At 38.1% G+C, this 19,399-nt stretch overlaps 2 protein-coding genes across 3 annotated transcripts; one reads left to right on the top strand and one right to left on the bottom strand.

The window, feature by feature from the left end:
* Positions 1–2,486: 2,486 nt before the first annotated feature.
* LOC132296298 (uncharacterized) lies at positions 2,487–2,879 on the bottom strand. The gene has a single exon (XM_059794508.1). The coding sequence runs from the start codon at positions 2,877–2,879 to the stop codon at positions 2,487–2,489; it is 393 nt and encodes a 130-aa protein (XP_059650491.1).
* Positions 2,880–5,211: 2,332 nt separating this feature from the next.
* On the top strand, positions 5,212–8,451 carry LOC132295104 (uncharacterized). Of its 2 annotated transcripts, XM_059793195.1 has the most exons (5): positions 5,212–5,812; positions 5,906–6,124; positions 6,225–6,360; positions 6,686–6,728; positions 8,201–8,451. In XM_059793195.1, the coding sequence occupies exons 2-5, from the start codon at positions 6,038–6,040 to the stop codon at positions 8,307–8,309; spliced, it is 375 nt and encodes a 124-aa protein (XP_059649178.1). In that variant the 5' UTR covers positions 5,212–5,812; positions 5,906–6,037; the 3' UTR covers positions 8,310–8,451. The 2 variants fall into 2 exon arrangements, with proteins under 2 accessions (XP_059649178.1, XP_059649179.1); XM_059793196.1 differs by lacking the exon at positions 8,201–8,451 and adding an exon at positions 7,020–8,194 and having other exon boundaries at positions 5,213–6,124.
* The last annotated feature ends 10,948 nt before the right edge of the window (positions 8,452–19,399 follow it).

Below are 19,399 nucleotides of genomic sequence, written 5' to 3'. Positions count from 1 at the left end.
TCTCACGACATGTTTGGCTAAAAGTAGCCTTGTGTCATCGCCTTATGCGCTAGAGATCTTCCTACTGAATGATTGCCACATACACTCTCATGGATGGTTCGCAAGACCTGTATAGCTTTTGTGGGGGTAACATATTTCAAGTACGGACCCGAGAAGGATTGCCTGTACAACTAATTATGCATAATTGCATACTTTATAGCGTTTGACCTGATTTTCCTTTCCTTATCTTTCTGTTTGGGCAATACATCATCCCGTATGATAGTCATGATTAGGTCAATCTAACTTGGTTCGTATGGTATGACATTTACATGCCAAGGGTCCGAACTGGACGGTTCTTCAAAGATAGATGGCTAAGACAACACATCAACTGGTATAACCCTGGCCAATGTTTCTTCATAACTTGATACACTACAAGCCAATCGATCAGCATCTTCATTGTACTCCCCCGTCAATTGGATGAATTTGATCTGATTGAAATTTTTTACTTCGCGCAGAACTGCAGAACGGTATGCCTCTATTGTCTCATCTTTGGTTTATACTCTCTAATCACCTGCCAAATAATCAACTGTGAATCACTAAAAGCAACTAGACTTTTGATCTTCAATTCTTTAGCCAGCTTTAATCCAGCCAGCAATGCTTCGTATTCAGCCTCATTATTGGTTGTGCTGAACTCAAGTCTGGCCGCTTGACTCAACAGAGTTCCCTCTGGCGTTTGCAATTTGATCCTAATTCCTGACCCCATTCGATTTAAAGAGCCATCTACAAAGAGCTTCCATGAAGAACTTCTAAGATCTTCTTCTATGTCTTCTACATCGCATTCCAACAGGAAATCAGCCACCGTCTATCCTTTGATGGTCGTTCTGGGTTTATAGGTTATGTCAAAAGAGCTCAACTCTATAGCCTACTTTGTTATCCTTCCTGACAGTTCTGGCTTGTGCAGGATCATCCTTATAGGAAAAGTGGTCATAACGACGATTAGATGGGACTCAAAATACTGCCTAAGTTTCCTTTTTCCATTTACCAATGATAAGATTACTCGTTCGGCCTTTGAATACCTTTTCCCCGGCTCGACCATCATTTTGCTGATGTAGAACATTGGGAACTGCTTTCCCTCTGCACAACGCACCAGAACGACACTTGTTCTAATACTAGATACACCAAGATACATAAAGAGCTTTTAACCTGGATCAAAAGCAGACAAGACTGGAGGGTTCTGCATATATTCCTTCAAGCTGGTCAGTGCCTACCATTGTTCATCCCCATAGGCCAACCTTCTATGGCTTTTAATTGTATCAAAGAACGGTTGACAGTGATCCGACAACTTAGAAATGAATCGACTTAGTGCTGCTACCCACCCTATGAGTACTTGCACCTCTTTGACTATTTTTGGTTCTACATTTTTTATCAGAGCTTCTGCCTGGGTTGGGCTAACCTCAATTCCTCTGTAATTGACCACGGTGTCCTAGGAACTGCCCTGAGCCCACGCCGAATGAGCACTTGTTCAATACGCCAAACACATCGTGCAGATGCTCCAAGTGATCGTCCTCCCTCCTGCTCTTTACCACCATGTCATCAATATAAGCTTCTAAAGTCTTTCCCATCTGATTTTTGAAAATCTTGCTGACCAACCTTTGATAAGTAGCTCTAGCGTTCTTTAGTCCGAATAGCATGACTTTATAGCAGTAAATTCCCCGTCTGGTGATAAAAGAAGTTTTCTCTTCATCATTTGGGTCCATAGGGATTTGATTGTAGCCTGAGTAAGCATCTAGGAAGGTTAACCATTCGTATCCAATAGTGGCATCCACTATTTGATCAATCTTCAGCAATGGGAAGCTATCCTTTGGGCATGCTTTGTTCAGATTGGTGAAGTCAATACATACTCTCCATTTCCCATTCTTCTTCTACACAACAACTACATTTGAGAGCCAAACTGGGTACTGAACTTCTCTGATGAACCCTATGTCTAGCAATCGATCAATCTTATCATCTATGATTTGATTGTGCTCTGGGGTAAACCTTCTCTACTTTTGCCTCACAGGCTTGGCGTTCGTGTCCACATTGAGGGAGTGACAAGACACGGAGGGACTAATCCCTGGCATGTCTGAATGGCTTCAAGCAAAAATATCTGCGTTTTGAGACAAGAAGTCAATTAACTGTTGCTTCTCCTCCTCTGCAAGCCCTGACCCTACCCTTGTTGTTCTATCTGGCTTATGAGGATCTATCTGCACATCGATGAGGGGCTCCTCGGTAAAAACCACAGGCTCATCCTTTGCCCTGATCACTTTGGGGGGAGGTTTCTGTAATTGCTATCTCGGGTTATCAGACCGGGCTGGAGCTTTTCTCTTTCCAGCAGCTTTTATTGTCTCGGAGTAGCATTCTTTGGCTGCAACCTGATCCCCATGAATGTTAATCACCCTGCTCCCATCTTGGCTCAAACACCTCATCACCTGGTGTAGAGTTGATGGGACACCTTAAACTCTGTGGATCTACCCTCTTTTCATCAAGAGATTGTAAGACAGATGGATCTCAATGACTATAAAGCTCTCTGTCAGAACTCTTTTAGCAGCTTGTACTGACAATTCTACCATACCAATGGGCTCTACTCGCTTCCCATCGAACCCCAGCAATGGATTTCTGGTGGATTTGAGCTTGACGGGCATGATCTCGAGCCGATCAAACATAATTCTTGGCATGATGTTCGCATTACTCCCTGGATTGATCAGAACTCTGTGCACCAAGTATTCTGCCACTGTTAAGCTGATGACCAGAGGATCTTCATGTGGGACCTGTACTCTTAGCAGGTCTGTTCTAGCAAATTTTATATGAACCGATGCGCTCTGTTGGTGTAGAGCATTCACGCTGCCTATCATTCTCTTCATCTGCGCTTGACGAAGGCGCGTTTAGAGCAATTCTTCTAATTCCTCAGTCGCCTCAGGTCGGCTGTGAATTACATTTATTATCCAGACGGGCTGTACGTTCTGGTAACTCAGTTTTTGGCTCCTCTTCACCTGCTCTGTCAGCCAGTTCTGCTTCACCGCCAGCCCTTAAATGTATCATGTAAACTCTCCCCTTGCTATCAACATCTCCACTTGCCTCCTTAGGTTCCTACATTCGTTAGTCTGTTAACCAAAATCGTTATAGAAAACACAATGTTTAGATTGATCTCTCTGCTAGAGAGGTTGTCCAATTGGTAAGGGGGAGCGTAACTTATCTTTTTTCTCCTAATTTAGCTTTGCGAGAGTGACTTTAAGTGGAGTGACTAACTCCTCTTCTCTGGGCTTCTTCTTTGCCTTCCAGGTGGTCTGACGTTGTGGCGGAGCTTGTTTTTGTCGGATCTTGGTTTTTAACTTCTCCTTAGTTGATATAATTGATGTCTTCCTTGCATTAGCTGCTTCTTCTTCTTCCAATCGCACGAAACCATCAGCTCTCTCATTCAACTCATCCATTATCTTCGACGTATTCACCACCAAATTGGCGTGGAACGGTGTCCCTCGATTCATTGCTAGCTTGAACACCTGGACTGCTATGGATGGATGACATCCCATTACCATACTCTTGACGAGGTTGAACCTGGTGAGGAAAGCTTGGAGTCGCTCATCTTTATGCTGTTTTATTATAAACAGGCTTGAGACACCTTTGGCTGGGCGCTTGTTCCCATAGTACTGGCTTATGAATTTGTCACACATGTCTTAGAAGCTATCGATTGAGCCTTTGGCCAAATTCTTAAACCAATTGAGTGCTGGTCCGATCAAACTGGTAGGAAAGCACTTACACATCAAAGGATTATTCTTCATGTTCAAAGTCATTTCAAACTGAATGTGGTAAATATGATCGATCGTATGGAAAACTTCCTCGGATTCATAGTGTTCAAGATTGCGTCAGTAAATGGTGAAGCAACCGTTCTTTCTGATGAACGGAGGGCTTCATTCTCCCTTGGAAACTTTGAAAATGTCCTCAGCTCAACAGACCCCCTGTCCAAACCGCCATACTCGTATGTGAACATTGATGGACGATAAGGAGGATCATAGGATCGTTCCTTTGTTAACTCCTTTTGCCATGATGGCATAACCTTGTTACGACCGTTCTCCATAGCTTCCTCTCGCCTCAGCCTTTCTTGATTCAGATTAAATGCCATGGCCTTTTCTCCCCTGATCCATTCACAATGCGGATCCAAATGAATAGATCCTTCCCCATCGTCCACGTGATGAGCATTTGGCGGTAAATCGCCTGACCTGATCTCTTCGCAATGAAGATCCACACGATCATTACCTTCCTGTTCGCCTTGGTGAGCAACATCAGGTTGCATACCTCGATTTCCTACTAGAACTGGTCGTGGAATCGCCGGAACCTCCTGACGTTCCATTCCGGCGCGTAACTCTGCATTCTCTCTTTGCAAGGCTTCGATCATGCTCATCAACTCATCAAACTTTATTTGCTGGCCATTTTCCTATGGATTAGAACTCTCACCTCTGATCATCATGCCTGATCGGAGCAGAGTCATCAACTGTGAATTCCTGATCAGATCTGACCTCTGCTAATGCGACCTCACTAGATCTGGCCTCAAACCAGCGAAATTTTGATCTCTTTCCACCAGATCTAATCCGCAATATATTGATTCAATTCTTGCCGTGAACTCTCCAGATCTAATCTAGGTAAACAGATCAAGATTCTTCAAATTATATTCTAATCTCCAAAGATCAATTAGAACCAACACTCGACAAGACAGACTACAATCTCGCTGATCTGAATTCACCTTTTAGAGATCAAGCTTCTCCTTTATGAATCAGTCGTGATCGAATCAATCTTCATCGTTCCCACAGATGGCGCCATTGAAGATGCAAGAAAAATGCTCTCAATTTAGAAAGAATTATTCTACACTTCAAATAATTTCCAACCCTTTTTCCTTTTATCACTATAAGAAAAATAGTTTTTTACTACGCTTTTTTTACCACGGTTTTAAAAATACCTTGGTAGAAGACCCTTTCTACCATGGTTTTAAAATAACTGTGGTAGAAAGTATATTTTTTTGCCACGGTTATTTTAAAACCATAGTAGAAGACCTTTTATATCACGGTTAATGAATAATCATGGTAGAAAGTATATTCTTTTATCACGGTTATTTTATAATCGTGGTAGAAAGTGAAATTCTATGAGCGGGTCTTATTCCGGCTAGCTTCTTGAAAAAAAAAATTCAGCCTTTCAATTTTAAGGCAAATCATTTCAGCCTCGGCCTCCCCAATCGCCTCCGTCTCTATTCTCGTTCTCAACTCTGAACTTGCCCTCTCTATGTCCCTGCAACTGCAAACTACAAAATCTACAAGAATCAAACCCATATATTTCAGTTTATCTATCTGTATACAAGAATCAAAATTTCAAAACCTATTACCTATATCAAAACCCATATCGGCATATCATTTCAGATTGTTCAAAAAATCAACACCCATATCCTTCAGTTTCCATCGCCCACTGTTCCAGTTCGAGTTCGCCGTTCGCAATCTTCAGCCGTTGGCCCACTATCTCTCAACCCTCAAGCCCCTCTCTCTGCACTACTTAAATCTCTGCAATGAATATATATATATATTTTGACTACGTGCTCAAACCCTAATCTCTCTCTTGACTACAAACATTCCTCATATCAGGTCCATATGTTGTTCCGCCTCAGCTCAACCTTTGCCCATGATCTTTCATCTTTACACCCTAGGCATAGCATACAATTTTAGCCGTCATCGAATTAGCAACTGATTGAAACACCGAATTCAACGGTAAAACCACGATTTTCAGCGACGTACCTCTCCATTTAGCGCATCAGAAGGTTCCATTCTACCCATGGGTTTAGATCTGGTCATTGGTTGATTCGTCTTTTGATTTAGGGATTTTATAGTTTTGGTTATATTGCATTTCGCAGAGGGTTTTTGCCTCTGATTCGCACTTCTCTTCGTGGTTGCTTTTGTTTGATCTTGGAGATTTCGGCCAAACCTCGTTGTAGGGTAAGCTTCGCCGACCCAAATTCAAATAGACAAAGGAGCAATTACAAGTTATGTTGGAGCTTTCGGCCAAATTGCGTTGTAGGGTAAGCTTCGCCGGCCCAAATTTGAAGAGACAAAGGAGCAATTATGAGTTACCGGTGAGTGTTTGGTATAAATCATTGTTTGTAATGAAATGAAGAGGATTTTTTATGAAGAAAAAACAATTTGCTTAGATTCATCAATTCTATTTGGTTGTAGGTTGTGAGGGAAAGGAAGAGGACATTGTTGTTGCTCATGATCTCTAGGAAGAAGAGAAAAACTGAGGGGAAAGGAAGAAAAAAGGATCTAGACTATAGGCATTTCATATCATCATCTTCAACTTGTCATCTAATTAGTAGGGATTTTAGTAGCTTAATTATGCTGCTTTGAGAAAATTTCTATAATTGTTTCCATTCCTTTTCTATTCTGAATCCCATATTTGTTTACCATTAAATATTGTAAATGCTCAAGTTTGTGTTTTGTTCGGGAGTAATAGAGATCTAAACTGTGCATTAAGATAAAAGCATATTGTATAATCTTACAGGAACATGTCCTATAATTTCAGATTATCATGATACTTTTGCATTCTATTTTCACATAAATGGTTTTTACTGTTTGTTAATCTAAAATCTAACTGCTTTTCTGCCTTTTTTCATATTGTCTTATTTCTTTTACGATAGTGTGTATCTTCTCACCAAGAAACAAAGATGCCATTTATCAAAGGTAATTCCTTGGTTGTTCCTCTTTTCTTTTCTTTTTCTTTTTTTTTTTTCTTTTTTCTTTTCTTTTTTTTATGATTGTCACTTAAATCTAGCAAGTTGAGACCTACTAAAAATTTACAAGCAATATCTATAAATAATATATGTACTTCATGTGCAAAATATATTTTAAGTATCTAAGTGGACTTCGTGCAATTGCATCATTTTTGCAACAAGAAACAAAGATGTATATATCACTCAATTTTGCTTGTTTTTCTTTCTCATTTCATGTATAATTCTTATCATGCTATTCTAGGAGATCCTCTAGCTGTTCGTTGATGCTAGATTCGGTTGTTGACTGAGCACAATGAATAGAAATTATGGTATTAACTTTTAGCATAGTTCTTACATATATATATGCTATTTTTTCCAACATATAAAATTGTCATGAGGCATTTTTCACTCCTCACCTGTTTCCATATAAAATCATTAAATCTGAAAATAATCTATCGGTGGTGGTCCTGATGGAGCACGATATCTTACCTTTTTGAATCTATTGACATACTTATATGTTTAAATGTAGTTCTAGATATGAATTATTGCATTAGCATGCTATATAGCACGTCTGTATCTAGGATTGTCCTTAAGGGTAAGAATTTGTATTTTCAAGAGATTTATTTATTCCTTATTACTTAATAACAAAATATTAGGAGCATGAGATTATGAGTTAAATGAACAAACTATAACCAAGAACTGAAGCTTCCCTTCATCTAGAACAAGTGGCAAATTAGGAACTTGTAACCAAATGTAGTACAAAAACTTAATTCTAGAACTTGTCACCAAATGTAGGAACTTGTCACCAAATCTAGGCTAATTTTTAGTCAATTGACAATATTTTCCTGAAAAAAGATTTCTTTCTCTTGAAAATAGTCTCATGAATCCTAGTCAAAATCTTAATGGTTGAGTGGTCACTTGGAATCCAAGTATCAGCTGTCTTTAATTCTAGATTTTATTATTCTTCAACAAAGATTTTGAATGAAATTAATGATCCCAACTTTTCTTGGATTTCTTTAAATGTTAACTGATAAGAGATATGAGAGATAGCTAATATGGTCCCAAATTGAAGATTTTATACTAAATTACTAGAATTACCAATATGCTTAGTCCAATGCATCAAGGCAAGGATGGTTCAAAAAAGTCAGAGACTTGTACATAAAAAAAGAGATAGGATTATTCTCAGCCTCCCAACCCTATCAAAAATGCATCTTTCAGGCCCCATCCATGTGTAATTAAGCAAATGGTTTGAAGTCTCTATTGTGTAAACATTCTTCTGTTTCTTCTTTTTTTTTTTTTTACCACCACCATCCATGCCTTTTTGAGATGGCCATAGAGAAATTCCCTCTCTCATCCGTGTATAATGCTTACTTTGTTTGGTTTAATTTTGGCAACTTTACAACTTGCTTTACATTCTCTTACTACAACTATTACATTTTGTAGGTCAAAGCTAAGATTGCGGGATTGTGGTTCCCGTTACTTTTTTTGTTGCCGTTATATTTTTTGTATGGTTTATGATCAAGAAGTTGCATATATGGAAGAGAGAGACTAAAACAAAGAAAGAAGATATGAAGAATTTTTGTTTCATTTTGGTTAAGTAAAGATATAAGATGTGGATAATGTACTTCTTTGAAATTTGTATATATTTTTGTATAAAACCATGATTTGGAATTGGTTATATACATATGAAGTTATTGGCCAAGTTATTTTGGTTATGATTTTATTTTTTATTTATAGGGTTTGCTAGGGTAAAAAAAAAAGGCCTCATGGGGGCTTTACACTATTTTTTTTAAAAAATTATATAACACTTTTTACCACGGTTCTGCACTGTGGTAGAAAGAACCACTTTCTACCATGGTGAGGAACCGTGGTTGAAAATAGACTTTCTACCATGGCTGTTTCTACCATAGTTCAAAACTGTGGTAGAAAGCCTTTTCCACCGTGGTAAAAAGTCATTTTTCTTGTAGTGTATTTTCAGTCTATTTATAGACTGTTACAGATCTTCTAGAAACTTCTTAACTAACTCCTTGCATTGGGTTGATCACCTGGGCTATTCTTAGTCATGGGCCTAATTTCTTCTCTCTTAGGTTAGACTTCTAATTTGATTTCCCAGTCCTAGGCCTGATTAGTGAAGACTTGATTCGGGGCGGTTGTTCTTGCTTGACCTGGTCTCAACAATTTGGATCGTTCCCGGCCCAGGCATTTTTCGTATGCTCACAAACCATATTTAGAAGGCATTAGGCCTTTTAAACTATTTGAAGAAGGAGGCCCAAAATAAGACTGAGAGCCTACCTTAGAATCACCCATCACTTCCCACCTACAATGGGAAGAATCTGGATGGTGGACACGTGGCGATCCAATCAGGAGGTTGTCTACTTATTTTTCACGCACGTGAGAGTATGATTGTCCCTGTCCTTCGACCACCCCCTTCACCTGAGCCTCTTATCCGGCCCCAAGATGACGATCTTTGTGTTTTAGACCCTTCTCCTCCCTCATCGATTTAAAAACATCTATATGAAAGAGGGAAGCAGCCTTAGAAACCATTGAAGGATCAATTTCTTCATGCAAAGAAATTTTGAAACCCCTCTATCATAAATGCCAGAATCTTCCCTCCTCTGTCAATGGTGATCACAGTGTACACACAAATTTTGTAAGTTTGCAAATAGAAACAAAATATGGGCAAAATAATAATTTATTAAATCAGAAATATTTGGAGTACAATCCTTTGTGATATCTTTTACAAAAAGAATGGTCCTCTAATTCGATCTCCTTTTTGTTGTTGGTTGGATCCAAGGGCACGAGCTTATTCTTAAATCATTATGGAATTTGATGAAGAACAGCACGTCGTTGGATGTGCTTGTTGTTGATCACCGTGGGATTTGATGAAGAACGGCACGTTGTCGGATGTGCTTGATGTTCCTCGCTTTGAGTTTGGATTCTGAATTTGTATTTCTAACTTCTGAGTCTTTAGATTTCTGAGTCTCTAGATTTCTGGACTTCTGAATTCTGAATTTGTATCCTTTGTTTCTGGACTTTTGAATTCTGAATTTGTATCTAAATTTCTGAACTTCTGAATTTTGAATTTGTGTCCTTTGTTGAATTTGAGGAAGAGCGGCACGTCTTTGGATGTGCTTGTTGTTCTTCATCTTCAGAGAGGAGATAATTTGTTGAATTTGGTGAAGAACGGCACAACTTTGGATCTGCTTGGTGTTCTTCGCTTTCAGGTTTGCCCTCGGGATTTCTGGCCCTCTGGATTTCTGATTCTCTCAATTTCTGGACCTTCTGGACTTCTGAGTCTCTAGATTTCTGGACTCACTAGATTTCTGTCCCCCTGTCTTCTTCCTCCAGGCCTCTATTTATAGGCTTCTTGGATCCATAGGATGATGACATGTGTCATCTCCCGATAAGGATAAAATAATAACTGAGCCTGGCCGGTTATATTATAATAATTATTCCAAATATATTTTATTAGGAATAATTACCTTTATATTTAACCATCTGGGCTGGGCTAATTAAATAATTTAAGTGGACCAAACTTGGGCCAATTAAATAACTTAATTAAACATTAGGCTCATATTTAACGGGTCCATTTGTCAAAATCGAAGCCCACTAAAATTTTAGTGTCTACAAATTGCCCCCACTTCGAGTCCAATTTTGACAGGACTTGTCTCCTTCTTCAAGTGGGACTTGAAGTATCCAATTTATTAGACAACTTTAATTTCCTTTTCAAATTATGATAGTCTTGGTTTTTCTTGTCCAATCAAATCATAATTTCCTTTTTTTTTTCTTTTCCTACTTACGAACCTGCCAATCCTACTGCAAATAGAAATTTTTTATTGGCTATATATTCAACTCGTGGCATTGGGTTTGACATCAATTCAGAAGCCAATCTTGGAAGCCATTCTTCTACTGCCATGAGACAATGTTGATCGGGTACTATTATGGTACGATTTTTTTTCTCTTCTATTCCAAAGCTTAAGATTTTTTTTTTTTTTTTCGTCTCGTATTTGCTCTGTCAATACAACGATGCCTAATCTTTGGGTTCGTGTGTCCACCACATGCAAGCATGACCTGACCTATAAAGCCATCCATACATACAAAGTTATAAAACCATGCAAAGTCCATCAATGACCTCAAAGCCATCCAAAGTCAATCAATGACCTCAATTGTTGTGCCTTCTTTCCTTTTTTTTTTTCTTTTTTTTTTAACACTTTTTTTCACGCTTATTTTTTTAACATTCTTTTTTTTTTTTTTTTTTTCACTCTTTTTTCTTTAACCTTTTTTTTTCAACACATTTTTTCCACTCTTTTTTTTTTTAACACACTTTTGTTCACTCTTTTTTTTTCATTGTTTTTTTTTTTTCTTTCCTTTTCATCGTTTTTTTTTTTTTTTCTTTTTTTCTTTTTTTTTTTTCATCTCTTTTTTTTTTTCTCTTTTTTTTCGTAGTTTTTTTTTTTTCCTTTTTTTTTTTTCCGTTCTGTTTTCTTTCCTTTTTTTTTTTTTCATCGTTTCCGTTTTTTTTTTTTGTTCTTTTTCTTTCCTTTTTTTTTTCCTCTCTTTTTTTTCACAACTTTTTTTTTTCTCCTTTTTTTTTTTTTTTTTTTTCCCTCTTTTTTTTCACGACTTTTTTTTTCTCTATCTTTTTTTCTTTCCCTTTTTTTTTTTCCATGCAATTTCTTTTCTTTCCTTTTTTTTTCCACGCAATTTTTTTTTTCTTTCCTTTTTTTTTTTTTTTTTTCTCTCTCTTTTTCACGCAACATTTTTTTTTTTTTTTTTAGTGGTGCTAGTCAAATATGGTGTTTTTTAAAAGTTTCAAACCCCATACTATCACCGCTTTGGAGCGAGAATAGACTCTGAGAGGTCATGCCACCTGCACAGACTGTGTCGTCAGCAACCATGAATCGACTCGGAGAGCAACGAGATATGTAGACGCAAGGAGGCTTTACCAACAGCTCAGACAATGTTACCAACACCCGTTGTCAGAGCGTCTTCATCAGCCATGGATCATCCAACAGCCATTAATAGAGCAAAAATAAACTCCGAGAGGTCATGCCACTAGCACAGGCAGTGTCGTCAGCAGCCACGGATCAACTCGGAGAGCAACGAGCTAGATGTAGATGGAGAGAGGTTTTACCACTAGCTCAGACAACGTTGTCAACACCCGCTGCTAGAGCATCTTCGTCAGCCATAAATCCTCTAGTAGCCATTGATAGAGCGAAAATAGACTCCGAGAGGTCATGCCACCAGCACAGGCAGTGTCGTCAGCAGCCAAGAATCAATCCAGAGAGTAACGACAGATGCAGTTTCATTAGCCACATATCAAACAACAACTATTCAGAGATTAAGAACAAACTCCAGGAGGTCATACCATCAGCATTGTTAGCTATCGCCAGAACGTCTTCATCAGCCATGGATTATCCAACAGCCATTGATAGAGCGAGACCGTACTCCGAAAGGTCATACCACCAGCATTGTTAGCCATCTCCAAAACGTCTTCATCCGCCATGGATCATCCAGCAGCCATTGATAGAACGAGACCATACTCCGAGAGGTCATGCGACCAGCACAGACAGTGTCGTCAATAGCCATGAATCAATCCAGAGAGTAACAACAGATATATTTTTCATTAGCCACAGATCAGACATCAACCATTCAGAGAGTAAGAACAAGCTCCAAGAGGTCATACCACTTGCATTGTTAGCCATCGCCAGAACGTCTTCATCAGCCATGGATTATCCAGCAGCCATTGATAGAGCGAGACCATACTCCGAGAGGTCATACCACCAGCGTTGTTAGTTATCGCCAGAACGTCTTCATCAGCCATGGATCATCCAGCAACCATTGATAGAGTGAGACCATACTCTGAGAGGTCATACCACCAGCATTATTAGCGATCGCTAGAACGTCTTCATCCGCCATGGATCATCTAGCAGCCATTGATAGAGCGAGACTATACTTCGAGAGGTCATACCACCAGCATCATTAGCCATTATCAGTTTCGATGATGATTTCAAGCCAAAGCTCCACCAAAAGATCTGACTCAGTGTAGAAGTTTACTTATCCACCAGACACTAGTAGCCACTTGACATGAAGTTACCGAGTTACGCAAGTGTGCTTGTGCATATCTGTCTTGAAGATAGAGCTCTGTTGCAGATGCTGTAAGGATGTGACAGACAAAACTTGCATGTCTATGCCTCCGTGTGGTGATTTGTATTTACTTCAGCAATATCTTGGCGATGCTGTAAATTTTCCTTGATGCAATACCTCAATAGAAAACCAAATTTCTCTTTCAGCAACACCTCGGCGGCAAGCAAATTTTTTTTCAGCGACACCTCGACGATGAGTCAAAACCTTGTTGCAGCAACACTTTGGTGATGACCCAGATTCTTCAGCGGTGCCTTAGCGGCAAGTCAATTTTATTTATTTCTTCCAGCCATACCTCAATGACGAATTTTTTTTTTTCTTCAATGATAGCTCAATGAAAATCTTTGCCAACAATACCTCGGCGGTGAACAGAATTTTTCTTGGCACCTACAGTTTGGCGACGAACCAATTTTTTCTTTGCAACTACATTTTGCTAGATCAAAATTTCCTTTGTAACTACAATTATGGCGAGGGACCAAAATTGGTCTTTGCAGCTACATTTTGGCGATGGGCCAAATTTCTTCCTTGTAACTATAATTTGGCGATAGACGAAAATTTTCTTTACAACTACACTTTGGTGGCATGCCAAGTTGACAGGTGCGACGAGCACTTTTGATATCACACGATGAGTGACAACATCTTGAGAGCGAGCCCAGTTGAAAATTTATGATGAGCGACAACAATATCTTGACAGTAAGCCAAGTTGATTAATTGCGACTAGTCCTTTTGATATCTTGTGACAAGCACACTTTGCCATTTTGCATACTGTGAGGATTTTTTTTTTTTTTAAGCGTCATACTGAACTTAAAATAAACTTCTAAGCTGCCTACGTACCCTCAAAAGAGGGATCAAGTTATCACGTAGTTCAATAGAGACGTGAATTTTTTCGAAAAAGTTTATACTCGTGTCAAAGAGATTTTTTTTTTTTTTTTTTGTAAACAGTTTATACTCATGTCAAAGAGTTCTTGATTTATTTTTTTCTTCAAGCGGACAATTTATACTCGTGCCAAGGAGTGTTTTATTTTATTTTTTTTAATTTTTTTTCCCTTCAGATAGACAGTTTATACTCATATTAAGGAGTGTCAATTTTGTTCAGGTATAAAGTTTAAGCTCATGTTAAGGAGCATCATTTTTTTTCTTTATTTCAAGTAGACAGTTTAAGCTTGTGTCAATGAATGTCATATATATATATATATATATATATATATATATATATATATTTTCAGGTAGACAGTTTAAACTCGTGTTAAGGAGTGTCATCGACAGTTTAGGCTCATGTCTGGGAGCACTTCGACAGTTTAGGCTCGTGTCTAGGAGCAGTTCGACAGTTTAGGCTCGTATCTGGGAGCACTTCGACTTTAATAACTTTCTTTAACTTTGCAAGAGTCAGACAACAATCCAAGCTTATGCTGAAGGGTATGGACTATCTCGGCGTCACTTTGAGGATTTTTTTCTTAGTTTCCTTGACTTAATGCCCCTTGTGATTTTGCACTTTTGGTTGAAGTCATTGTTGTAACATGGTGCGTTTCTTGATGCAAGTCTTTTGAGATGATGCTTATAATGAAAGATGAAGTTATTTCGTCATCCGAGTTAGGAAGTATATTGTCTTCTTCTTCGGACTCACTTCTCTTATCTTCTTGAAGGTTGTCAGATATATCAGGAACATCTTCTCTAGCACCATGATTTTCCATGCTAAGCTCCATGTCGTGGGCTCGAGTAACAAGCTCTTCAAATGTGCGAGGCTTAATCCCTTATAGGATGTAAAGAAGCTCCCAGCGCATGCCTTTCATACATGCTTCAACTGCAGAAATTTCAGATAGATGATCCTTGCAGTCAAGACTTAGAGCTCGCCAACAGTTGATGTAGTTAACCACGGGTTCACCCTTCATCTGTTTTGTGTTTGTAAGCTCCAGCATACTTACAGTACGACGAGTGCTATAGAAACGGTTGAGAAATTCTCATTCCATCTGTTCCCAATTGTCAATACCTCTAGCTCTGAGGTCTGTGTACCAATCAAATGCATTCCCTTTGAGGGAACAAACGAATTGCTTGACAAGGAGATCTTCGTTTGTACCAGCATTACCACAAGTCTCTACAAAAGTGTGTGACATGTTGTTTGGGATTGCCTTTTCCATCAAACTATTGAAGCTTTGGAGGTTGATACCCAACCGACATTTTTAAGATGTCAATTCTTTCCGTGTAAGGCTTTGAGTACATGTGAGAACTTTGAGGAATGCCACTGTATTGTTCATTTATTCAATTCACTATCATGTCTTGAAGTTGTTGAACAGAAAGTGAGGTAACGGAGACAACTTCAATTGTTGGATTAGCAAACATGTCATTTTGATCGTCAATTGGAGTATTCTTTGGTATAGAATTAGAATGAAGAATTCAGCCTTTGTTGGACTCAGCATTGTCGTCACGTAATTTTAACTTTTCTGTCAGCGAGGCAATTTTCAGATTTTGCTCCTTGAGAGAATGTTGTAATCTTTCAATTGCATGGGCTATAGTCATCAATTGCTCTTCGTACGAGGTAGTACTCATCATCATGACTGGCATAGTGATGGAGTCAGAAAAAATCTTTGGCCTTGGGTGGACCAGCCTTGAACTTGAACTTCTGACTGAAGCAACCTTTGAGGTTGTATGAACCTTCCTTCTTGCCCCCAGCGAGGTGGAACTTGAACTTGTGACTGTAGCAACCTTTGAGGTTATAGGAACCTTCCTTCTTGTCCCCAGCGAGGTGAAGGCAGTATGAGTTTGAGTTGTTATTTTGACAGATTTGGCAGAATTGACTCTCATCGCATCGTGCTGTCTTTTGGCAGGAACGGATGATTTGACCATGCTCCACATCATTGAACTTGCAGAGGTGTTTGTACCACTTGACGAAGTTGTAACCTTCTTGCCACCTTTTGTGATAGTATTGATGTTGTTCGTCATAACCGCGATGTCTTTGGTGGTATTCTTGCTCTTTGTCTAAATCTTATTGGAAGTCATAGAATCTGACGATGAATTTGTTAAGAATTTAATGTAGGAGAAAGAGATGAGAGGCAAAGGATGTCCCACCGGGCATGCCAAAAATTTGTACACACAATTTTTGTAAGTTTGCAAATAGAAGCAAAATATGGGAAAAATAATAATTTATTAAATCAGAAATATTTGGAGTACAATCCTTTGTGATATCTTTTACAAAAAGAATGGTCCTCTAATTCGATCTCCTTTTTGTTGTTGGTTGGATCCAAGGGCACGAGCTTGTTGTTGAATCACCGTGGAATTTGATAAAGAACAGCACATCGTTGGATGTGTTTGTTGTTGATCACCATGGGATTTGATGAAGAACGGTACGTTGTCAGATGTGCTTGATGTTCCTCGCTTTTGAGTTTGGATTCTGAATTTGTGTCTCTGACTTCTGAGTCTCTAGATTTCTGAGTCTCTAGATTTCTGGACTTCTGAATTATGAATTTGTGTCATTTGTTTCTGGACTTTTGAATTCTGAATTTGTGTCTGAATTTCTGAACTTTTAAATTCTGAATTTGTGTCCTTTGTTGAATTTGAGGAAGAACGGCACGTCTTTGGATGTGCTTGTTGTTCTTCGTCTTCAGAGAGGAGATAATTTGTTAAATTTGGTGAAAAACGGCACGACTTTGGATCTGCTTGGTTTTCTTCCCCTTTAGGTTTGCCCTCGGGATTTCTGGCCCTTTGGATTTCTGATTCTCTCAATTTCTGGACCTTCTGGACTTCTAAGTCTCTTGATTTCTGGACTCTCTAGATTTCTGTCCCCCTGTCTTCTTCCTCAAGGCCTCTATTTATAGGCTTCTTGGATCCATAGATGATGACATGTGTCATCTCCTGATAAGGATAAAATAATAACTGAGCCGGGTCGATTATATTATAATAATTATTCCAAATATATTTTATTAGGAATAATTACCTTTATACTTAACCATCTGGGCTGGGCTAATTAAATAATTTAAGTGGACCAAACTTGGGTCAATTAAATAACTTAATTAAACATTAGGCCCATATTTAACGGGTCCATTTGTCAAAATCGAAGCCCACTAAAATTTTAGTGTCTACACGCAGTCCTTTCAATATCACACATTTCAAAAACCTCAATTTCCTTAGAGCCTCCGCAGAGATCACCTACACTTTGGAAGAGCTTCTGGCACCATAAATGCATAGGAAATCTGTACATGATGATTCTTCTGCCATTGAATCTCATCCTTAGACCCGAGCAACCAACACGAGAGCATCAAGGGTCCAAGAATAACTGTTTTTCACCTCACTTCTATTTTCCCTTTTTCAAAACCCATTGGGCTTCAGTTTTTTAGGGCAATCTAAACAGAAGAAGCCCTTCGGTTGGGTGGAGACCCTTACCCCACTTACGATCTTCCAAATCTTCGCGGCCCATACCAAATTTGTGTATAGGGAGAGTTGAGGCCAATCTTCTACGTAGTAAGTAGCTGGGTCAACCTTAATACTCCAGGACATTGTCAAACCTAAAGACTCATATGAAGTTTTATACTGAACAGATGGTATCCATTGAGCAAACTCATATGATGGTTTGATCAAGATTTGTTTTTCTACGGTACCAAAGGTAAACATAAAGTCTATGGAACCCCAAAAGAAGGCAAAAATTAGTTTTTTTTTTCAGTAAATAAAAATGTTGCATCTTAATTCAACATTTTTAGCCCAAATCATGCTTTTGTTTTGCAATTTGTTCAAATTAGGTCTTTTGTTGTAGCTCTTGCTCTACTTCAAACAAATTACTGTATTCTCCACAATGCTATGAAACAAAGATGAAAAATATCCCTTTTATTCCACTTTAATTATTCCATTAGAGAAGTTTTGATGATTTATAAGTACTTATGTAGCGAACTCCCCATTTCAAGTGTTTATTTGATATGGTCTTGTGTAAATCCTGCTAGATTGTACAGAATTGAAATTGCTAGTATGTAGAGACCCGGAATTCTTGGATTTTTTTTTCTCTCTTTTATTCTCTTTATGGGCTTTACAAGAGTTTACCATATGAGATATTGTTTTGGGTGTTCGGGATTATTCTTTCTTGTTTTGGGATTTTTCGAGTTCATTTAGTTTCTTGGGCAAGTGCATTTTTAAGTCAGGCGCGTGGGTCTGCAATAATGGGTGTGTGGGCTCGGGCGAGCCGAGTACTCGAGAATTGTTAGAAGGGGCCAAAATGATATATGTGTGGTGGGAAGTAACCTTTGTGTAATTTCCCTAAAGTGTTTAGGAGAGAGGGTGAAAAAAAGAAAGGTGGGATTAAGTTGTAAATAAATAAAAGTGGGTTGACTATATCAAGAAAGAGATTATAATTATTGGCCACTAATTCATCTTTACACACTACCTCTTTATCCATTATCTAAACCCAATAAGACTCCATCTTCCTCCCTTGATTTGATGTACTTAGAGAAGTTTTGAAGAAGCTCCAAGAAGAAATGTTGCTACCCTCGACCTCTTCTATAAATCGATTGGCTTGTTTTTCCATTTTGAAGAAGTTTGGTCCGGTGCAATTTGGGGTTCTTAACTCTTCTTGACGTAGGGGTGTATAACCTTCTTGTTCTTATGTCTACGAGTAATTTTATGTGTTTTGTTTTGAAAAAACGTCCTTAGATTGATAAAAATTCACACGAGAATGATATATGTATACATATATATATATATATATATATACACCTATATATATGCGTGTATATATATACCTATATATGTGTGTGTGTGTATATATCAAGGTTGTTAAAATCGGGATTCTACGTAGAATCGTTTTGGGCTTCGTAGAATCGGAATCGTAAAATCGGATCGTGAATCGTAAGATTCTACCAAATTGTAAAAAAAAATTGAAACTAACTTCCTAAACAATAAGATATGTAAAATATAACCAAAATAAGGCCAAAACACACCATATTACATATCCATGACTTCAAATCTCAAATCCTAACAATATTCTAAAGTCCGAATATAAATAAAAGTAAAAGAAAATATTTCAAAGTCTGAATATAAATAAAAGAAGATGTAACACAAAATTGATCACATCATTCATTGTTTGTCCTAGAGTTAAGGTTCTATTTGATATTCATTTCCCTCCAAATATGATACACATCACTAGCTGAGGTTAGCTTCCAAATCATGACCCTGCTTCTCTTTAATTTTTGTTTCCAATTTAAAGATGCCCAAATTAAAAAATCTTTCCAAAGAGTTAGGGCATATGTAGAATCCGCATTTGTGGTGGAGTCCACTTCGTATGATTTTGGAATATTCACACTGATGAAACAAATGTCTATATTACAAATCAAATTCATTTTGTCACATACTTTTAAGTATTGCAATGTTACACTGTTCCTTCTTACTCACTTTTTTTTTCTTCTTATTTTTCCCTTTCTATTAATTTTTTCAATTTCATAAATAGTGATTTGCGCACTCATCCTCTGCACTCATCCTCCGCACTATTAATTTTTTTAGTTTCAGAAAATCACTATTTCAGTT

The sequence above is a fragment of the Cornus florida genome, unplaced genomic scaffold, assembly GCF_030987335.1.
Source record: "Cornus florida cultivar Cherokee Brave unplaced genomic scaffold, ASM3098733v1 CherokeeBrave_3.0.0_Hap2_Chr02, whole genome shotgun sequence".
Lineage (NCBI taxonomy): Eukaryota > Viridiplantae > Streptophyta > Magnoliopsida > Cornales > Cornaceae > Cornus > Cornus florida.
The sequence above is the reverse complement of the archived record's forward strand: the minus strand, read 5'-3'. Positions and strand labels throughout refer to the sequence as shown.

Coding starts and splice junctions, on each gene's coding strand:
- LOC132296298 (XM_059794508.1), bottom strand. CDS start 2,879: ATGAAGAGAATGATAGGCAGCGTGAATGCTCTACACCAACAGAGCGCA.
- LOC132295104 (XM_059793195.1), top strand. CDS start 6,038: ATGTTGGAGCTTTCGGCCAAATTGCGTTGTAGGGTAAGCTTCGCCGGC. Junction 6,361..6,685: donor TTCAACTTGTCATCTAATTA/GTAGGGATTTTA, acceptor CTTTTACGATAG/TGTGTATCTTCTCACCAAGA. Junction 6,729..8,200: donor AAAGATGCCATTTATCAAAG/GTAATTCCTTGG, acceptor TACATTTTGTAG/GTCAAAGCTAAGATTGCGGG.